Source organism: Natrix helvetica (genome assembly GCF_964273705.1).
Source record: "Natrix helvetica genome assembly, chromosome: 2".
NCBI lineage: Eukaryota > Metazoa > Chordata > Lepidosauria > Squamata > Natricidae > Natrix > Natrix helvetica.
This window is the reverse complement of record NC_138552.1, coordinates 33,178,374-33,201,804: the sequence shown is the minus strand read 5'-3', so window position 1 is coordinate 33,201,804 and position 23,431 is coordinate 33,178,374. Positions and strand designations below refer to the sequence as shown.

Below are 23,431 nucleotides of genomic sequence, written 5' to 3'. Positions count from 1 at the left end.
ACTTAAAATATAAGTAAGTTCACTTTGTTTCACCTAAAATTTATTTGGGTGCAATGGTTGTGCTATATCATGTTATACTTAAAATGAAAAGATGCACATATCATTCTTTGGAGTTCTTCCAAGTACATGGGATTTTTGGCAGAAGAGCAGTGAAATCTGAAGTCTGTTGTGCTCACAATAGTAGTAAGTGGAAATGAGAGGTGTAACAGGAATGCACCTTTTTTTTTTAAGGGACGGTGAATTTTTGTCCCTGTTCCAGGCTTGAGGTAACATTCAAGGAAACTGGAACATTATTGATATGAGACAAAATATCCAAATCCAACAGTATTAGGGTTGAAATCAGGGGTAAAATTCAGCAGGTTCTGGAGAACAGGTAGTGGAAATTTTGAGTAGTTCGGAGAACTGGCAAATACTACCTCTGGCTGGCCCCAGAGTGGGATGGGAATGGAGATTTTGTAGTATCCTTCCCCTGCCACGCCCACCAAGCCACACCCACAGAACAGTAAAAAAAATTGAATTTCACCACCGGTTGAAATATGCCTGATGTGGCAAATAGGAACTTTTAGCTCTCTCTGATGAAGTAGGACGATATGGAGAGACCCGCACCTTAGTATGGTCTTTGAGATTGGTTTTTAGTCTAGATACATTTGTTGTACCCGTGAGTTATTTTTTCTCTCATATTTGGAATTGGGGGAAAAGGGAATTCTCTGCTACCTTTAGTCTTCTATCTACTCATTAGAAAACAAGGGTGTAAAACATAAATAAATATAAAGCAACCCCCTCCTCACTTATTATTGAGCAGTTAAGACATAAAATGCAGTTTCAAAACAATCTTTATTCATGTTGAAGACCTAGTACAATTTTTAAAGCAACTTAAGAACAGGACACAGCTCCATCAATTTCAGAAAGCCAACAACATTTTTTAAGGAGGCGCATTTGTTAATATTGCCTTTTAAAGACAACGTGCAACATCCATTTAGCCTCTGCCTCCCTAAAAAAAAATAGAAATGTTTTTAATGTTTTAAAGACATTTAACAAAATAGAGCTTATTTTTTTAAGGGGGAGAAACTAAGAATAAAAATAGCAGCATTTTGGGCAGCTAATGCAGTCTCATAGGGACAAATGGCACTGTAGCTCTTCCCTAGTTTTGTATATAACCTGTTTTCATCAGTTTTTACTAAAATCGTTTTGTACAAAAACTAAAAATATTATATTTTGAGCCATGTCCCATGGGAGGCATTGTGCTTGGAATTGCCCATTTCAAAAGCAATCCTGAATAAAAGTCACAACTGGAATTGCTTTCTCAAATGAATACCATGCATAGCAAAAGCACTGTGTTAAATCTAACTGAGGTTCTCCCCAGTGAAAAACATCACAATGATATTTTCCCCCCAAGCATCATAGCTCATTGTTAACTACAAGACAAAGCAACTTTTTTACATAACAGCTGACACTGAAACATAAGATTTGGCTTTACACATTAAAACAAATTCTAGAAACATGATCTTTTCCAAGCTCCATATACCTTTCAAATAAGATAAGGTCAAGTCTCCAATGAAACCTTGGTGATTTTCTGGAAACAGCCATATATAATTTTCTTGACAATAATTTGGACATTTATCAGATTAGTTTGCCACTGGGATTTTTTTTTCTTTTATTACCCAGTCCAGCCTGCGTACATCCATATATCATCAATATTTTATTAGTGAAGCTTTAGTTTGAAGAGATATCAGTTTGCATATTTCTTTTCAATAAAAATTAAAATATGCTGACTTTAATACGAGAATTGCATGTACAGCAAACTTTCTCTTTATTCAAGTATCATTTATAAAATTAAATTTTAATTTTCTGAATTGAATTAAAATTTCCAATGATTTTTATTTCATTTAACATGAAAAAGATTACAGAATTCTTAAAGAGTAATTGTTAACACGAATAATAACTAAGCCTTGAAAGACCCTGTCAACGTTAATTCCTTTCAGGCTATTTAGAGACTTGGGAAATCTGGAGAAAAGTTTCACTACGCATTTAGATTCACTGAAAACTGCAATCAGAACATGGCCCATTTATACACACTCTCTCTTTCACAAACACATATACAAAAGTACATCAAAACCACAAAACTAAGCCTCAAGTTACAGAATCCATAACTTGTTTTGTCTGAAGCAGCTGTATTCATGGTATAAACATGGTAGTTCATATTTCAGAAGCCCTGTAATTTTATTGTTGTAGCTCAGAAGTTTTGGGTTTGTCTCTCTACATCCTAGAGAGGGACATGGGTTGGACTAGAAGACCTCCAAGGTCCCTTCCAACTCTAATATTGTATTATTATTATTGTATTATTATGCACACACACAATGGTTTTGTGTGTGTACCAAATGTTGGATTGGTAACCATATATTAACTGTGCATGCAGGTCTCAAGGCGTGATCACTATATTCAACCTAGCTCCTGAGAGGCTGCCTGTATGATTCTCAATAGAACAACACCAACAATGCACAGCACTAAAATGGTAATGAAATACTGCTGATCAGCTGGCTTTTGTTTTAATGTGGGAGGACAGAAGCTAGGCCCCATCTATTCCCCATCAAAGGGTCCTAGAGGTAATCAGAACTGATAAAGCCAATTAGATGATGACAAATCAGATGTAGGACCCGCTGATGGACCAATCTCTCTGTCTCTCTCACACACAAAGTGCATGTTAGTAAATTACTTGCTATTCAGTGACTGGTCATAATTTGCCCTTCAAGAATAATCAAGAGCAAAATACAGATTTCTTCCTCTTGAAAAATCTAGTGGGAAGAATAAACAAACCGATTAAAATTGGCATACATTTGGCTTAATCTTTGCTCCGTGAAAAAAAAAAAGCAAATTTCCAGTCAACTTCCTTTGGAGTAGATTTGGGGAGTAATTCCATTGATTTTAGTGAGATTAAACACCAGGAGACAACTGCTTTGCAGCCCACAAACAAAACTCTACTGGGCTCTCCAGTGCTTGTAAAACCTCCATTGGCTTTTAATCTCAAGTCTGCTTATTTCTCAGGAAAGCAAAGTTAATAAGTTCTAAACAAATGTTTCCAATATAACATATATGGGTAAATAAAAATAAGAGGACTTAAGTTAATTTATTCATAGTGTTACCAAACAATAAAAAGGCATCTAGAATAACCTTCAGTGCCTCTTTAGAAGCACAGATTGGCAATGGGGTTGATACCATAAAGAGATCTTCTATAAGATCTGCTTTGTTTTTGCTTATTCGCAATATAAATGACTTCCAGAGTTCCTTAATATTAATCTGTGAAACTATATGATTTATATTGTTGGTAAAGAAATGTAGAATTTGGTTAAATACTGTAACACTGAGGTTTATATTTTTTTCATTAACTTAATTACATGGATACCTGATATATTTGTTCTTTAGGATGACTTTTTAATTCCCACCCCCCTTCATTTAAAATGTTAAAGTAACAGAAATTGATTCTGGAAGGTAAGTATCATAGTGCTTCCTAAATTTATTTTGATTCTGTTACTCAGAAAAGTATGAACTATAAAAGCCAAATGTATACCTAATTGTATATTTTTAAACAGTGGCTGGAAAACAATTCTTCCATGGGATGAAAAATGCATCTTGATGCAGTATCTAAACTGGTTGTTCAAAATGACATATTACAAATAACTCTGAAGAATTAAATTTGGTACTTTAGTAGTCAATGTTTTTCACCTGCTTATCTGCAACATTCAAAGTAAAATTTCTTTCCAATAAAACACAATCAAGATAATAATCTAAACACTAAATAAAATATAGTGGATACCATTATGTGAAGATATTTTAAAACAATATTGTTGGACTCAAGTGATATTTTTGCAATAGTCATTTATTTTTATTGAAAAAAGCAGCTTTTAAGCTTATCAGGCACTGCCCAACAAAATATTTAGCTGAGAAATTAATCTTGAACTGTAACTTTGAGCTAGCAGCTCAATATGCTACAAAAATGGGGGGAAAACCTGTTAAAATAGTTCATAGTTTTAATTCTGAAGCCAACTTTTTCCAATATCCTGTACATTTATTTAGAAAAAGGGGGGAGGGAAAGAGGACAACATGAAAACACAAAAAATATGAGCTATGAAAACATGTTGAGATGACATAAAAAAAAAATAGAAAGAGCTTATCTTTTAGTTACACATGAAACAAATATAGCCTATAGAAAATGAAGTATTGCATAGCAGTGTAAGGATTCGGATTTTGGGGAAGGGGGGGGGGGAGGAATCCAAACAAAAAATGAATGAGTTGGTTCTGACAGTATCCATCTATGATAGTTAGTCATCCCGAACTATGTACATACTATATACTGCTTGTCATAAAAGTCCAGTTCTCTTCAGTCTTAAATATCTTAAAGCAAGATTTTAAATGTCTAAACAAAAACACTTCCTGGCACTTCTATTACCACGTTCATTTCTCCAACCAACACCCTGTCAGAGTCTTAAAGTGTCCCTTAAGATTGAAAGTGCCGTTCTGCTACATATCATTCACCAGAAAATCAGCAATCCACAATGCCGGCAACTGCATCCACTGCACACTGAACACCGCATTCTCCACGTCATGACTGAGAAATTTCTGCCGCCATTTTGCATGGCCCCCCCGCTGCACGTTGGGGTCTTCAAAGTTCCAACTTTAGAGCTCCTAAAGCTTCAAAGGGATGGTCAACAAGCACCATGATTAAAGGCCACTATGTCCCTGCAGGGAGACAGGTGTAGCATTTCTTTCTCTTTCGCTGCATTTTTACTTTTGCTTAGTTTTTTTTTTTAAAGCACTTTAGATTAGAAGTGTGTGTGTCCATAGCTCTCAACCGTGACCTCTCCCGCTGCAGTTGTGAAGAAAGCTTCAGTTCCATCTGAAGGCCGTGACACCTTAGCTCCAACTCAAAAGCCTTCTTTACCCAGAAGCCTCAAGACTGCCGAATTAACTTTTGTGGGTATTTAATAAAAAGAGATAACCCCAAAGGATTAACATCTTCATCGCCTTTGCTGTGCATATACTGGATAGGCTAATGTGACATTGAGAGAGTCATTGTGCTGCACTAATGAAGTATGCTGATAATGTAGCACCAGTTCTTTCAGCGTGTTGTACAAGTTATATGGCTCTGCAAATCCATACCCAGTAGGTGTTTTGTTGATGACGCAATGCTTCACTTCACTGTCCACACTAAAAAGGAGAAAGAAAAAAAGAATTTTTTAAAAATGTTGCTAAGAGAATTTTCTTATATAACTTGCTCTTGATATAACATTTACAGCAACATTCTTTGACACATTACTATAACCCTATCATTGTTTTCATGTAATCAGTAATACTGTATTGCTCTGCCCTTCCATCATAGGTGAGGAAGATGCCGTCCTCTTTAACTCTTCCAGCATCATTCCAAATATTTCTGATAGATGTCAGATTCCAGCGCTGTTCCATTTTACTAGTGCTCTGCAGCAAATTGGTCCCCTTGGTTGATGGAAGATTGTCTTTATCAACGGTAGGAAGACAAGCAGTTTTGGCAAATAGTATTCCTCACCCCACAATCCTGCTCTTGCTTTGAAGAATTCTCCAATTCTCCAAAGCGTTTTGGCAACTGCAAAAGGTGTCTGAGTGGGATGAATGAAACTTCTGAAAACCATCACATTCTGATGGAAGCCTCCACTGAATATGTGTCAGTGGGGGGAACCCAACTGCACACTCATGGCTTATAAAATCGACTGTTATTAAGAAAGCCAAAGCCAAACCATTTTAAACATGAAGAAATCATATACATTGATATTCGCTAGAAATAAATTTAGCTACAAGGGGTGGAGCAGTAGGCAGTGTTTGGTGGGCATTTAGAATTTAAATGCATGGCATCATGCAAACAAAGGCTTAACAGAAAGAGGAACATTACAAAATAGGGATACAGTTGGATCTCTTCTGTAATATTATGGACAAAGTTAGCTGGAGCAGGTTGGTGGGAAAAATATAGATACTCCTCATTCAATAACTGTTCAAAGTTATGAGGATACTGAAGAAGGGGGATTTATGAGCAGCCTATGAAGTTGTGGCTGTTTCAACATTCCACAATCATCTAATCACAATTTGGGCCGTTGGTAACCAGCTTGCAATTATGATGTTTGTGTTATCCCATGGCCATGTGATCACCATTTGCAACCTTCCATGCTGGTTTCTCTTAAGCAATGTCACTGGTGAAGTCGGCAGGAGGTTCCCTTGTTGTTCCCACTGATTTTTTTGCCTGCCTACCCACATGCCAAAACCACCTTTCCCTGCTCTATAGCCCCTGCCTGTGGTGCCCACTTGTTGATCCTGCATTCCTGGCTGCATTCTGTAGTGTCTGTCTACAGAACCTACCTGCCCAACTGTAGCTCTCACCTACTGGCCTGCTTGCTGGAGATTTTCACCTCCACCCATGCTGCAGTCATGTGAGGTCCTTGCTTAACAACCCGTGGAGTCCTAAAGTTACATTGGCAACCAAGTCTGTGGGGATTGCCATCACTAAGCAAAGTGATTGTAAAGTTCAATGTCATGTGACTATATCATCTAGCAGCAGGAATTCCATTCACAATTTCCATTATAATTCAAGAACTAGTTGTAATCTGGTAATTAATACTGAATTTTTCTGAAAATAAGACAGGGTCTTATTTTCTTTTGATCCCCGAAATATGGCCTTGTCCTTAGTGGGGGTTGGGGGGTGTTGTATTGTTTTCTGGCAGGTGGCGGGTGGGGCAGGCGAGAAGTGAGATACACGTCTTATCTTTCCAGCTCCGTTGCGTTCCTTACTGTTGTGTCCAGAGAAACACGTGATAAAAAACCTACTTGCAAGTTCAAACTTCTTGAACTTGCGAGAAGGTTTTTTTAACAAAGTGTTTTCCTGGACACAACGATGAGGAATGTGACAGAGCTGGAAAGATAAGACACGCTGGGGCACAATTTGGAGGTTGGCAGGTGATGGGGCGGAGGCTCTGGCAACCCGCCATTCATGGTCGGAACAGCAAATCTCTGCTATCTGCCAGAGGATGAGGTGGCAGGAACCAACACCTTCCTGCACCTCGAAAGTGGCTTCGCCTGGGGGCTGGTGCGGGGACTGGTGATGGCCACCAGCAGCATGAGGGTGTTGGTGATGTCTGACCTGCTGCAGGCCAGGCGGATGGAGGTACTGAGATTGGCTGTGGGTGGCTGCCATCTGCTTCATCATCAGCACCGCTTTCTTGCGCTGCTGCAGAGCCGCCTGGAGGTATGAGCTCAGTGGTGGCGGAAAATGCTCTGGCACCAGCGGCATGAAGTCCCCCGGCAGCCAGGATAGGGGAGGGCAACAAGTGGCTCTCCAAGGCAGTTACCCTGCACCACCGCTGCTCCTAGAATCAAAATGGGGCACTGGCGGGCAGGAATTCTGCTTGGCCAGGAGAGCCGAGGGTGGCGGCTGGCCTCTCAAATAGCTGAGGAGGCACCCACTGTGCAGGCAGGAGGCGCTGGGTTTGGGCTCAAAGCCACCGCCGAAGTGCGAGACTGGTGTGCGCTCAGGCCAGGTGGCGGGCTGCTGAACGATCCGTGGAACATCTGGGCCTGGGCCAATTCCCGAGGGCTGCCGCGGTGGGTGTGGACAAGGTTCCCCGGACAAGGTTCATGGCAGTGTTGTTTTAATAGTTTTTTTGGGGGGTTATGTCCTGAAAAGCCCGATTATGCTTAGTATCAGGACTTGTCCTATTTTCGGGGAAACATGGTATTCTTTGCAAAGAATATTTATATTTATGACCTATCATATTCTGAAGTCAGGCAATCAATTTAATGGGTATCAGACTCCCATACTTTCACAACAACTTTTTGCTGAAAGGCCATGTTGCCCATGTTTTGAAAACTTCATTACCAACTATTTCAAGCCAGAAAACCAGTATGACAATAATCCTTTGAAGGGCAATCCAAGCAGATGCATGGATCCAAGCTTTGATTAATCATCACAGGGAGAGAATGAGGGAGTTCAATTCATTGCTGAAGAAACAGGGTAAATATTTGAATACATACACAACAGAACAGGCATAGCAACCCTGCTTGCTGCTTTCCCGAACGAGGAATGTTCCATCTCGTTTCCCACGTAATAAATTTTCAGCTTGGCTTCTGTTGATATTTCCAACATTCCATGTGCGTTCATCATGATGGGGCAAATCTTCATCATCTTCTACTATAGAGTATTGGCTGTTCAGAAGCAACATGAGACAGTTAAAAACCAGAAATAATAAAAGGCCAAGCATAATACAAGAATTTGTAACAAAATCAAACTGTTTGACCCAAGGCAGTTTTGTTGATCATAAGGCCCCATTGTTTGGTTTCAGAGAAGTCAATATTATATAGCTTGACACTCTTCTCTCTCTGTCCATTCATAAATTTTAGATTTATAAAAATAAATCTAACTGAATGTTGCTTTTTATTTTCCTGATATAGCATATTATATATTTTGGAGTATTCACTATAATTCAATGAAAACTTATTAAGTGGTTCTTATTCAGTTTACCCAAATAATTAAGGTTAAAACTCTTAGAAATAATAAATTTAGATTTTGGAAAAGAATAAACCACTTAAAATAAGTAGGGCAGTGCAATACTTTGGGCGTTCAAAAAGATGCCTCAAACCCAGGTGGAGAACCACCTCTATGCATTTAATGCATCCATGTCCTTTGCCTGGAATACATGCAGCTGCAAAGGCAACTGCACAAACCCAGGAAAAGATGCAGCTGCTTTAAAGAGTTATAGACAACTACTACATTCATGTTATTACTGATCTGTACATCACTAAAATGATGAATTCAGCTTTGTATGCAAGGAATTCCTACTGGAAATTATTCTTCACTGAACATAATAGAAGGGCAACATAACTTTCTGTGTAGAAAAGGTATCAGTGGGTAACAGGAATTGTAGTTTGGACCTGGATTTTAAGAACTGGTTGAAAAGAAAATCTGAATCATGATTACTTTAAAACCATGCTTATTTTATCTTTAGAAGGATTCTCGTGTTTTAGAAAACAATGCCTTGAAAGAAATGAGAAGTTTTATTTACTATTTCTGAATCTCTTTGGATCAACAGTAGGATTCAATTCTTAGGCAAAAAAGGAGGGGTTCATATAAGCGAAACTCTTGAATTGATAAAAGTACTGCATTATCGACATGGATGTTATAAAATGATTTATATTTATAAATATTTACACTGAATGATTAAAAACGCAATAATCAGAATCTGAGATAACATCCCCCCCCCCCCAAATATTTTGGATACTCACTCTTCTGAATTTTCATTGCCAAGCCATTCATTCAGTTTCTTTTGCCGAACACCTTTCTGTGTCAGCCACCTAGAAAGCGGTTTTGAAAATACAGTTAATCAAGAGAACATTCATAGAAACTCAACTGAAAGAAGTGCACTTAAAAGGCTGGAATTCGCAAATACTTACATCAAGTACTGATCTCTAGTTTTTCGGAGCTGTATAAGGTCTGGCTTAATGCTGTTCATGCGTTTGTCTATTTCTCTGTATTCTGCAGCCTGCTTCTTTAGATCTTCTTCCAGTCTATGCCGACTGTCCACAATTTCACTTATTCGAGATTTCAGCTTTTCATAGTTGTGCATAATTCTGGAGAAAATAATTTGGCATGTTTACATCTCGTTCTGGTTTCTAGCTTTACCTGAAGGCATTTATATATGAAATATATATATATATATACTTTTGACTCACTGAAATATATATATACTTTTGACTCACCTTTGTATTTCTTTTTCATTTCCTTCCCGTTTGAACTTTTCAATATATTCCTTGCTGTATCTTTCTTGCGTTTGGCACTGTTCTTCAAATATTTTTATGGTTTCATTAAATGCTTCAATAGCAGTTCTTTTCATTTGAATTTCCTGGATAGAATTAAAAACTGTTTAATAATACTTTAAAAGTAACTAATTGAGTAATACTTTAATATTTTTATGATAATGATTTTTAAAAAGAAAGTATGGCTGGCTGGGGAATTCTGGGAGTTAAAGTCCACAAGTCTTAAAGTTCCCAAGTTTGGACACCCCTGCACTAAAGGATAGGACTGAAAAAGATGTCTTGTATAGTATTTATTAGTTTACTATTATCTTCTACAACAAGAGGTATCTTTCCAAGATTTTAGTCTAGTTTTTTCCAGACCTGATTGGAAATAGTATAGATTGAGCCCACAATATTCTGCATGGAAAGGATGTGCTATTCCCACAAAGCATTTTCTACTTTTATAGTTCCTCTTTCCGCTGATGGATGCCTCATTAACCATCTTACTTTTTAAATCATTGGCCTTGAAAACTAATCTCTATATAGAACATGTATACAGAATGTAAGCATTCAAGGAATACCTTAGATAAAATGTTATCAAAATACTTTAAATAATTCTTTAGATCACTGCACTTCTATAATTTAAATAGGTCTACATATTTGTATTTATACAGAGATAACTTACAATATACTTTTAATATATTGTTATATTGTGAACATACTGTGTGAACACTTCATCTAAATAATTCTAAGCCATTACATTTTCTGTGGTTATAGCGTACCTGATTTTAAAGAAAACATTTATTACTGTTTTACTGCTGGAGTTGCTGTTCCAGAACATAGCAATACATCAGTAATATTTGGATGGTTTAGCACTATTAATCAAGCCTAATCTTGCTTCAAACCATGCTGTTTTTAAATTTGAAACTGAAAGGTCAAGATTTAGCCTCAAACTCTATCAAACTGAAATTCACTGGATTAATGGGTCTACTGGATGAACTACTTTATATTTTAAATTGTAATTGACATTCAACACTGCTAACCTGAGATGTTCTTGTATAATCTTCATAGAGTCTGTCATATTCTCTGTTCTTTTCTTGGAACTGAATATTATATTCATGTAATTTCTTTCCAACAGCTTCAATACTATCTTCTTTAACTACTTGATCCTAGGAGGATAAATATATGGAAATACATTCAATGAAAGCAGACCCTTTCTTACAGTAGTAACACTTTTCATAAAGCAGCAATCAATCAAATAATAATCCATAATTTGCAAAAGAATGATCACGTTAAAGCTTGTAAAATAGTTTCTTCACAGAACATAAGCCATTACTTATAATGCTGCCACCACAAGCAGAGCTCCAGAACTTCTCTTGCTATGAGATAAATGTATGGGTTTATTAGACTAATAAGTTATTGCATGTGAACAATTTTGTTCATGCAATTTTGTTTATTTGCTACTAAAAATTAATAGTGGTCACTGTGGAATTGGGCATCTTATACAAATTAGCTTATAATTAGCAACAAAGAAAGATAATTTCTCATTCAGCATCCTTCACACTATATGTATTCCAGGTGTGAAGCTGTATCAGCTAACAACTTGCAAAAACAAAAGCAACAACAAAAATCTTCCTTGGTTATTACCTTAGTAAATATTTCATGATATTTTTCTTCTAGGCAGGAACCCAGAATTCACTTCCAATAAACTGAACATATGAATTTTAAACATAAGAATTATTTGCAGAATTTCAGTGTAATTTCCACAGTGGGACTATTTGTTCACGCATTTTTCGGTATAATTTCCACAGCATTAACTTTAAGGATTTATGCCACATCCATATAATTTAAGGTTTTATATAATTCATTACTATTCATGCGGCAAAAAGAAAGGGAATAAGATGCATATGTTACCTGTTGATATTTGGATACTGGATAAAGTAATTTTACATCCAGTTTTGGATTATATTGAGCTAAAGATTCATTTCGATAGTGGTTTATTAGCTCAACCACAGAATTGAATGTTAATGGATCTGAAAAACCGTATTTCCCATCTCGATGAAAGATTTTTATTAATTTATTATTTCCTCCTTTCCTGTAAAGTTCAGAAAAAAAAAAGAGACTCAGCTACATTCATGATTATTTTTTTTTCTTCTGCAGTGTGATGTAAAGGTGATACCGATTCAGCTGTTTTTACCTTAGTGTGAGAGTGTAGTCACCATGCATTTTGGTGGAGGCATCTCGTACCAGGAATGTACCATCAGCAGTATCACGAAGTTTCTCATTGACTTCTTCCCTATTAGGGACCAAAAGCAACCTCAGATTTAATGTTCTCAAGAAAGAGCGCCCTTTTGTATAACTTTCCTACTTTTTCTGCTTGCAAGGTAAACCCTGGAATTTTTGAGTTATTATAATGGAACTATTCTTTTTTCTCAAAAAATTCTATTATAGAAGAGTTTGATGGTAACTCATATGCACAAAAGAAAAGAGGGAAAGGATAGATATGTTTTGTATTTCTAATCTTGTGTATTAACATAGCAAGTTTTAGATGTAAAAATCTAGCTCGATGTATCTATTCTGGACATGCTTGCAAAATAGCATAGAAATGTTTAATGAATCTCTTGTTATTTTATATTCTTGGCAATGTGTGTGTCCAGATATCAGAAGCTGTAGTACAAATGCTTTAAACCTATCACAATATAGTGCAGGTTAAACACATGTATGCATAATCAACCACGATAAAAGATATATTTTTTGTCTCACCTTGAAATATCTCCCCAGTACCATTCAGCATCTTGCAAAGACATGTTATTATTCATACCGTTATTTGTTACAGTGTTAGGTTTTGTAGGCTTTGGAGGCAATGCTGCAATGAAATTTAAAAAGAAAATAGCTTAGCTATATAGCCTGCAGGCAATATAATTTTAAATGCTTTAATGAAACTATGTTTAATTTACATCTATTAAATTATTGCAAGTTGAATTTTCATTTTTTTGTTGTTGTCTGCCATAGTTTTCAACTTGTCATTAACCAGTCCAAATAGCATGCGTGAAAAATTAATTTCTTTTTTAAAAAAAACAACAACTAATTTATCACAGTTGGAAGTGATTTCTTTTTCCTGGGTATAAGACTGCAGCCTCTGTTGTCTGACCGTCTTATGCTTCCAAGTCAAGAGCCCCTCCCCCCTCCACATAGAACAGAACACAATTTAGACTTCCAAATGCATAGATGAAGTTAGCCTCCTCTTCATGCCACATCCTTTGTTATTAATTTCTTTGTGCATCACTTTATATAATACAATTATGTTTTAAGCCGTCCTTCCCCAATTTAATTACCCAGGAGGAATTGCTTTGCTATCAACTCCAACCCTGCTGTGGTTTAAGAACAAATCAGCAAATCATCAGTATACTACATAATTTAACACACTGCCTGGATCTCTTATGCCTCCTTTCATAATCTGCTGCCCCCAAACACTTCAAGGAACCAGCCTGTGACAGCTATCCCTTGCCTTAATCTGAGCTGCCTGTAGGATAAAATTCTTTCAAATGGCAAGACTGATTCAAGCCACATACTTCTCTGTTGCTCAATGTCAAGGCTGCATACATACATACAGCCGTGGGTGGCAAAAAAAAATACTGCAGCATTCCCTGGCTTATCGGCTAAAAGGGATCATGTTTTTAAAAAATACATAAACATCAAGTTCACTCATTAAAGTTCACTCATGCCTTTGCCCACTGAACACATTTGTGAAGCGTACAAATCTAAATGACAATTGCATTTTCAGAGGTTTAAGGAGAGGTTAACAATCTGCTCATCCTGTGCTAAATGCTTGCAGATAAAACAGGATCGCATCTAATAAACTCTAACAGTGACTAATAATTTTAAATGCTAGCTTTTTTTAAAAAAAAGCCCCCTGATTGCATTCCGAGTCAATCATGATGCAGAAAACAGTACCCCCTTTTCTGTATAACCACAGACCCACAGGTGAAAGAACGAAACTAAAACAGGAACATACAACAATTGCAATTTCATCTAACACGGAAAAAAGACATTTGCACAGACCCCCTTTTCCTATGCACTAAATACAACTGAGCAATTATCACAAAATCCCTCCGAAACATTCCACCCTGCTCTAATAACAGCAACTGTTAACATTCAGGATATGCTTGCCTTTTCAATCATAATGCTGCAGTACAGTATTGCCATTACCTGGTGGATCCATTTCTATGTAAAAAATCAAGTCTGTGCCACAATTTACATCTGTCCTAGGATACTCTAGGTCCACCTCTTCCATGTTCCAGACTGTGTTGTACATTTGTGTGACTTTCAGCAAGAAAGCTCAGTTAAAATGAAACAGTCAGGATCTTTTTGTAATGGTGTCTTGGAATTCATTTTAAAACCTCCAAGGGGCTGCACTGTAACCTATTACATCATAATCCCCAGCCAATCATGTCAAAAATAATGTCACTGGACCACTCCTATTTCATCATTTTTGTTATTCATTGTTAATCTTATAACAATTGTCATTTCAGAAAGTGCAGGCACTAATGATCGGCAACTGATCTTATTTATTTAAAAAGAAAAAGGAAAAAAAGAAGACTGAGAAGGTTTCTCAGTTTACACAGATTTCCCCCCCCCTCCCCCTTAATCTTTTCTGTCTGGCATTTGGTACATTCCACTCCTGGCAGGTTGACAAAGGGTGATATGCTGCAGCAGGAAGCCTTCTCTTTCACAACTACTGTGGGATTCTTGGTGGATGGAGAGCTACTTCCCTTCTAGACACAGCAATGCAATGTCAGGGCATTGTTTAGCTTTGACGGTGGCGCTTTTAAAGAAAAAGAGAGAAAGCAGAAATCTCAAGAGGTATTGCCCAATGCCTATTTTATGGATGTTTGGTTTTGAATAAGCTTTATCCTAATAAAATGTTCTTAAGGTGTCATTTGTTTCTAGGCAGGATCGACGTATGTCATTATTTGCAGAATATTTCAATTGCTTTAGGAGTTAATATTCCAAACAGCTTTGTTTTTAAAAAGAACAAAAAAAAGCCTCAGCTGCAGAAAGGGGGGGGAGGGGAACCCAACCACTCAATGCCAATTCCCGTAAATGTTTGGGGAAACGAGAAAATGCTCTTCCAGTGTACTTGGTTTGCATGGATTTAGCTGACTTGATTCCATAATTTGCACACTTTTGCCACTCTTAAAACAAAAAGGTCTTTGTGATCCTCAGTTTATCAGACTTCATGTTTCCCCAAGAAAAATCTCTCAGCTAAAGCAAAGCAAAGTTCTTTTTAAAAAAAAAAAAATTGTTCTCTAGCCTTCAGAAAAGTCTCTCATATCGTACAACTCGTCGTGAGTTGTATTTTGAATATATAGCATAGTTTCACATATGAAGAAGGCCAGACAGGGAGAGTATTGAACTCAAGTACTGCCACACAAATGATTGCACTGGTATTGTTACAGTTCTGTCCTGCCACAGCCATGAATTTTACAATCAAAGCACTGCATATAAGAATCATCCTGTGACCCATTTTTATCTTCTGAAAGAACCAACATTTTGTAACTGCATACTTATAGCACCATATTGACGAATGCACCTCCAAACTCATTACGCTACTGCAACCATGCTTAAGCCCACCTTGAAGCTGCTTTCCCTGTCCAGTTAGGTGGATGGACACCAGAGATTCCTTCCACTTGTTTCAAGTAACAGGACACTTCAGAGAATCCCAGACACAAGCTCAAACAGTGAAGCTAGGGGTTTAGCCCACCTGCTATCCAAATAGCTCTGCTGCCAAAGCACATTGCTTACATAGGTTGCGTGAGATATAAAGCAACACAATTAACCATTAATCGGTGATTTCTTTCTCATTGTATTTCCCTTAGGTAGGTTTCAACAAAATACATTTTACAGGTGAAAGAAGAGCATTTTCTTGCTAAAATTATACAACTGGCTAAATTCTGGACAGTTGCGCTTGTATGATCAAGTTACTTCTTAACCCAAACTAGTCTAGCTTGCTATGACATCACATGGCAAACCAGAAAGAGCAAGATTCTGACAAACCAGTGATTTTCCACAGTTCCAGCATATGTTTTCATTAAAACACATTTTGACTATTAAAGCACAACTATTCAGTCTCCTTGGCTGCAGCATATATTATTCTCATGGTGACAAAGATTGAGAAATATCCATGTATATGTAAATCCATACACACACACACACACATCTACCAGAGTTCCTTCCTTTAAAGAATCAGTTTATCTCTCTCTCTCTCTCTCTCTCTCTCTCTCATTACTTCAAATTTAAACAGGAATTACTTACTTTGCATACTATGCATGGTGCACATTCACCCTTGTATATCACACAACCTGAAAATTCCAGACTGAATGCAGTTTCAGCTCAGCTTCACAGATTAAAATACAAATTAAATCAGGCTTCCCTTGGATTCAAATCTTCTCTGAAACAACTAGGAAGAAGTTATCTCGAAAACTGTAATCAATTCTTCTGCTTGGTAAATCCAGAAGAAAAAGCTGCAGGGAGTAGAATCAGAAAGCTCCATGTCTTTTCCCCTTCGGAAAGAATCAATCTCTGTTCTTGCTGAGACTATCAGCCCATTTCTGTTTCATCACTGAATTTAGCTGGCCTTTTTTTTTCTTTTTTTTTAAAAAAAGTCCTCTGTAGCTTGCACGTCTCTCCAAGATAAAGATCTCAGTTTCATGATTAACTTGGGCAGGTTCAAATATTTGCTGAGCAAGGGATTTCAGGTGGGGGAGGGGAGCTGGAGTCAAAGTCAGAGTTGTCACCGGCTAACAAGTGGCCAATGCAAGACAAACCGGTCTCTCAATTTAGCCAAGCAAATGAGAAGACCATTGTGAGTAGCCTTAAAACAGTTTCTATAACCAGCTGCTCCGTGTGCAGTGTTGAAGGAGACTGTCAAGAAAAGCATTATGAGCAGCCAAATACAGGAAGTGGCTAAGCTAATTCAGGAGGGGGGGTGGGGGGAGAGAGATAGAATGAAAGCCCTTCTTGTAAAGTTTTGTGCCTCAAAAAGCCCACAAATCCAGAAGCTCTTTAGCATTCACGACACCACCTTCCACAGTGGACCACAATGACAGGTGCTGTTTGAGGACTCCCCCAAACAAAGCCATATAACCACTGAGTCAATTTAAAATCAACTTAAAGTCTAACTCCTGCCCGACCTCTTCCTAGCTTCAGCCTCCACATTTCTTTTGTCACATAAAGAAAAACCTTGTGCATCTTTATTTGCAAATACTTCCCATGGTGGCCAATGGGGCTTGTTCTCAAGCAGATATGCCGTAAGTAAGATCCCTGAACAAGGGCATTATTTTGGTCGAGCGATAGCACTGTGCAAGATAAAGATTTTAAAATGAATGTCATTTGATCAAATCCGTTTCACTATATCTGGATAGAAAAGTTGAACAAGGAATTGCTTACCCTCCTAAGAACAATATAAATGGATTTTGAACCCACAAACTTTCATTAAAATAAGAAATTCTCTTACAGCCTGACAACAGAAAGGTAGTAGGGGGAGGGGAGGGCAGAAATATTATAGAAGTGCCTGTATCAGCCAGCCAGGCACACCCTAAGTACCTAAGCATCTATAAATCCATTAGTCTTGTGGCACAATTTTATTTTACGACTTAATGAGCGGATTTTATTTGGTTTCCTTTTTCTTCTGTCTCTCTTTTTTTTCTTGGCAAACCGACAAATATTCTTTGGAAATTAAACATTATTTTCCTTCTTTCTTTACATATTATGCTTTGGGACATTCTGCTCTTAACATCCACTCAAGGCACGGTAGAGAACGATACGGTTGTAATGGCTGCTGAAGGAGAACATCCCAGAAAAGTATTCTCCCAGCTGTGCTTTTGCTTTCTAGAAAAACTTCCACCTCTTGCTCCTCTGACTATGCCTTTGGCTTGACATACTGAAGAAGAAATGGAGGCAGAGAATAAACACAGTATGTCAGTTCCAGAATATTAAAAGGTAGGAGTTATGAAAAGGAAATTTGGGGAATAATTTTTGAAAAACTGTATGAGGAGAGAGAGAAATACACACATACATACATGCATAAAAGGTAAAGGCTCCCCTCGCACATATGTACTAGTCATTCCTGACTCTAGGGGGCGATGCTCATCTCAGTTTCAAAGCCAGCGCTGTTTCAAAGCGGAAGAGCCAGCGCTGTCTGAAGACGTCTCCATGGTCACGTGGCCGGAATGACTAAACGCCAAAGGCGCACGGAACGCTATTACCTTCCCACCAAAGGTGGTTCCTATTTTTCTACTTGCATTTTTACATGCTTTCGAAATGCTAGTGTCAGGCCTGTAATTCTGTTCCTTTTAGGATCTTTGGCCTGCCACATATTTAAAACATATATATATATATTATGCTGTTTCATTGGTATAGTAGTTGGGAGGGGGGAATAGAAAGGAGTAGGATTGTGGAATGTATTGTTATGGATTTCTTAGAAGCTCAAGGTCGTCTTTTGTCTCCGCACCTCGACACCTGGCCGGAAGAAGAGGGGTGTACATGCCAGCGTGGAGGATGAAGATTGGACCATGTGATGAATTATGGGGTGTGGGGATAGATGATGAACTTTTAACTGGGTGAATTCACCGGATGTACGTTAGAGTTGAAATTCAACAGCATAATGCCAACATGCCTGTCTTATTAAATTGGAGTTTTAAGGATCACTTTGCCTTGGACAATGATTTAATTCTGCATGATATTTGGAACGCTGACAGCTAGATTGGCAGAAGCTGGGACAAGTAACGGGAGCTCACTCTGTTACACAGTGCTAGGGTTTTGAACCACCGAACTGCCAACCTTTCTGATTGGCAAGCTCAGCTTAGCCACTGAGCCACCATGCATCCATGCACCTTACATCCATGCATACGCCCACTTAATAAATCTTCTTCCTAACGCTATTCCTGCGCTATGGCAGGGTCTGCATACGCATACTTAATAAATAATTCAGGAGAAAAGAGATGCCCAAACTATTCTTGACATTGACAACAGAAGACTTATGTTATATGGTAGTAATTCTCAAGAGCGAAGATAAATATACGTATCCCAGGATAATGTTGCAGAATCCAATCTGAGTCGGTCAGTGGGACCAAAAATTTATTTTTCCACGTTTTGTGGCTCATGCTGGAGTCCATCATTGGGGAACTTTTCTCTCTCCAAAATATATGGACTGGTCTGGTTTGTGCCTTGCATTTATATGGTTCCTGGTTGTGTATAACTTTTAGTTGTTAAATAATTAGTTGTTAATTTTGGTTGCTAATAGCCAGCTATTAAGTCATTAATTTTTGTTTTCTTATACTGCCATGCCCTCGATTCCTAAGCACCAGATTGGCTGGTCATGAATCAGCACTCTTATTGATTGACGAAGGACCCATTTACCAAACTTCAGTCATTTCTATCACTATTTCTCTGGTAGTAATTCTCCTTTGGATTTTCCCCAAAAATGGATTGATTATTATAGGTATGGACATTGAGTTCCTGCCCTGCAGCCAAACTGACTTGGATTCTTGTCCTCTAACATGACTGCTAGCTTATAGACCTAATTATCATTTGGTTTTCTTTTTCCTTCTCGGCTCCTAATGAAGCCCACCAGTAGAAATAGAACAATTTGGACAACCATGTTTATTTTCTTACTTTTAAAAAAATATCAAGCCTTAAGAGTGAGCTTTTTAATGTTATTTGATTTTTAAACTTTGACTACAATCTATAACTATATTTAACATCTTTTGTAACACTATGCTATGCAATACTTGGAAGAGTCCTGCCCTACATATACCGTAGTCTACCATTCTCCAGCAATAAATGAGCTATACCGGACAGACACAAATTCTCCACAAACATGATCTTTTCACACATTTTGAATTTTTTCACTTTTGGTGACAGAAAAATTGGATAACCGCGGATTAAATAACCTTCTGGCACTTCCCACAAGGCAGCAGCAACATAACTAACGAGGCTGCTCATTTTATATTTCCTCTTAATAGCAGAAAAGCGCTATTTATTTAGCTCCAATCTTGGCTAAGACTTTAATCAGGAGTGGGAAATCCACAATTACTCCATCTTCATGGTACTTAGCAGACAACAAACTGATTAGCAACCAACTTTTGCTGGGAGGAAGAAAGAAGCGACTACTTCCAAATCTAAATATTTGTAAATTCATTGCAATAAAAAAAAATAGTGATTGCAACATCCCAAAGATAAGAAATTGTTCCATGTTATGTTTAATTATTCATGGAAGAGTTTGCATAGATTTTATCTGGAGTGTTATAATTGGAGGTGGTATTTAATGGGCCCCCAGTCTAGCCCTCCCATTACTAGAGGCAACCCTTTTATATAGCTCCGCACACATAGGAGAGTAAAGTCAGGTTATTGCATGGAGGAACTAGCTTGTGATTTCTGCTTCCTCCCCCCCCCCCCCCTTTTATTAAGTGCTGTAAAAGGCAGACTTTCGACATTTGATGACAATTCTCAAGCAGAAACTGAATGAGTACACAGGGTCTAACATTCAACTGTGGCTGCTTCAGTGATTCTATCTACAATTGATATTAAAGAATAACAAGCCTCTCATGCAAACTGCAGTGCTAAATTTAGTACTGAATTATATTACAACGCATGCGACTTGGTTATTATTCACTAAAAAAGAGAGCCCTCTGCTGGACAAATATTGTAATACTGATTAGCTTCAAGTTGAATAAAGGGGTTGGAATGATGTAATGTCGAATACATTAGATTCTAAGCACAAATGACTTATGATTCATGTTGATACTGATATTTGTCTTTAATATTTCTCTATTATAAAATATGTCATATCTTCATTTAATTACCATAATATCTTCTCTTCACTCAGTTATTTATTCATTCATTTCCCACCTTTAATATTTTTACGAATAACTCAAGGCAGCAAACATAAACATTCCTCTTCCTACTTTCACCACAACAACCAACCTGTGAGGGGAGTTGGGCTGGGAGTGAGTGAGTGATTAAGTCATTCAGCTGGCTTTCATGGCTAAGGCAGGACTTGAATTCACAGTTTTCTGCTTTCTTGCCGGGGGCCTAACCACTAATTTGTTACAGAACAAGCATCGATTTACACCTATGTATTTCCAATACAGGGGCTAAGGGGCTAAAATGCAGAATTTGTCGATCAAAAAGGTTGGCAGTTCGGTGGTTCGAATCCCTAGCACTGCGTAATGGAGTGAGCTCCCGTTACTTGTCCCGGCTTCTGCCAACCTAGCAGTTCGAAAGCATGTAAAAATGTAAGTAAAAAAATAGGGACCACCTTTGGTGGGAAGATAACAGTGTTCCGTGCACCTTCGGCGTTTAGTCATGCCGGCCACGTGACCATGGAGACGTCTTTAGACAGGGCTGGCTCTTCGGCTTTGAAACAAAGATGAGCACTGCCCCTAGGCTGGGAACAACTAGCATATATGTGCAAGGGAAAACTTTACCTTTACTTTTTATAGTTCCTGATAGGGCATTCTAGGTGTACTTACACAAAGCAAATGCAACTGGTTTCAAAGAGCTTATTCTAGAAAGGTCTGCACAACTTAATCTTTGGGGAGAGGGTTTTTCTTTGCTCCTTTTGGCCAAAGTTCTCATAAAATATATATTATACATAGTATTTTTTAAAAGACTCATATGTATGCCTTTCTTAATTTACTGTGTACTAACATAGATTTCTCACCTAAGTTTTATGCTCATATTCAGTAGTTAGTTAAAAATCCTGTACTAGTTAAACTGTATTGGATACATTGTAGTTTAAGAAAGAAGAATTTGGAGTCCAGAGAGTAGGCCAAAAAAGCAGGCTAAAAAGTATTCACCATCTTGATGGAACTCCTTTATTTGTGTTTTCACATATTCTAACTTTCTAACTTTCCTATGTTGAAGGATACCTAACCAGTCCAGTAGGGTTTAGAAACACTTTTGTCTGAAAACTGAGGCAATTGTGGACCACAACTTTATTATATAAACCAATAATCTGACCTGTTTTTAAATACTTTCCTGTCCACAAAATAAGAACACTTAGCAGAGAAGAAAAGTATAATTTAAAGAATACATCACAAAGCAGAGTTTAAGGTCTCACTAAACACTGTCTGATTTGAGAAAAACTATTAGTATTGAGCCAGGGTGGCGCAGTGGTTACAATGCAGAACTGGAGGCTATTTCTGCTGACTGCCAGCTGCCAGCAATTTGGCAGTTCTATTCTTATAGGCTCAAGATTGACTCAGCTTTCCAACCTTCCAAGGCTGGCCAAATGAGGACCCAGATTGTTGGGGGCAATATGCTGACTCTGTAAACTGCTTGGAGAGGGATGTAAACGGTGGTGGGTTGCAGGGGGTACGCCCCAGTATGGGGGTACCAGAGCCTGTCCAAAGCACCAGGTACCATTCTGGTGTGGTGCTCCACCCACCCACCTGCACTCCTTACCTGTCTTTAAAGTCTTCGGTGCTTCCGCGCGGCACATACAACGCCTGCACAATACTCCGCCGAGGAGCTGGACGGTAAGATGTATGTGGTGCTGCGCGTGCGTTCATGTGGAGGACGCCGGGCCCCGTTGCAACCGTATCGGTTGCAATGAGATCTGGAACCCACCACTGGATGTAAAGCACTGTGAAGCTGTATACTGTATATCTAAATTCTATTGCTATTATGGCAGCATATGATATAATCCCTATCAGGACCACATGGGGCATCTTCAATTTTATTACCATCTATATTGTTAGCATTAATAAAAACAAGTTGCTCAATTAATCAAGATTTTTTGTTGAGTTAATTAATGGATTGTATTTATTTCGTATATACAATTAAAATAATCCCTATGATTCCTCTACAAATTTTTGGCCACTATTAAAATCTGCAACACAAGTATGTATGTATGTATGTATGTATGTATGTATGTATGTACGTACGTACGCACGCACGCACGTATGTATTTGTGTTACAACCCCTGGTATGCCCAATTCGAATCCCAGTAAGGGTATGGCTAGCTGATGAGAGCTAAATAGCTTGAAATAGATCTATACTAGTCTCCCTTTATTTATTTATCAGCACAAATACAACACATATATATATGGCATACCAGTGGTTGCAACACAAATACATATATATACTTGTAATTAACAAATTACTACTGTTCCCTAAAATCAATCAAACCTCAGTTCCGCTTTTAAGAAAATCATTTTGCAAACAAGTAAATGAGATAAAGACACGTTTATGTTTGACGCTCAAAAAAATCAGCTAAAGACACGTTTATGCCATAAAATGTGACATCTTTTGCTAAGTTCTGTATGTTTTCTATGCATTGCATTTGTGGCAAAGGGAGCCTATTATTTCATATACAAATGTTTCTACTGAAATGTGCTAATTGGTAACAAAAATGTAAAATTGATGAAATCAATGACAAGAAACTGCAGTATGCAATCATTTGAAGCACCTCATAATGTATCTGCCCTTCTACACCTCTGGGTAGTATCTGCCATTCTACACCTCTCCCTGGTTATATAACAGTTTTTCCTCCTAAGGATTGTTGAACTTCTATAAACTGAAGGGTTCACTAAATATGCCGATGTTCCCCCTGTGTATTTTT

The 23,431-nt window shown here is 37.8% G+C and overlaps 1 protein-coding gene across 5 annotated transcripts in view; it reads right to left on the bottom strand.

The window, feature by feature from the left end:
• Positions 1-817: 817 nt before the first annotated feature.
• Positions 818-23,431, bottom strand: part of PIK3R1 (phosphoinositide-3-kinase regulatory subunit 1) — a 63,411-nt gene continuing 40,797 nt past the window's right edge. For 3 of the 5 annotated variants that reach the window (XM_081941608.1, XM_081941609.1, XM_081941610.1), the window contains exons 8-16: positions 12,568-12,670; positions 12,002-12,100; positions 11,719-11,899; positions 10,848-10,973; positions 9,769-9,911; positions 9,463-9,639; positions 9,295-9,363; positions 8,047-8,217; positions 818-5,202 (exon numbers count right to left, since the gene is read on the bottom strand). In XM_081941608.1, coding sequence (XP_081797734.1) covers positions 5,013-5,202; positions 8,047-8,217; positions 9,295-9,363; positions 9,463-9,639; positions 9,769-9,911; positions 10,848-10,973; positions 11,719-11,899; positions 12,002-12,100; positions 12,568-12,670 — 1,259 coding nt within the window. In that variant the 3' untranslated portion in view covers positions 818-5,012. Of the gene's footprint in view, positions 5,203-8,046; positions 8,218-9,294; positions 9,364-9,462; positions 9,640-9,768; positions 9,912-10,847; positions 10,974-11,718; positions 11,900-12,001; positions 12,101-12,567; positions 12,671-14,013; positions 14,314-16,119; positions 16,460-23,431 lie in introns of those variants that run through there. The other 2 variants (XM_081941612.1, XM_081941611.1) reach the window with 2 other exon arrangements.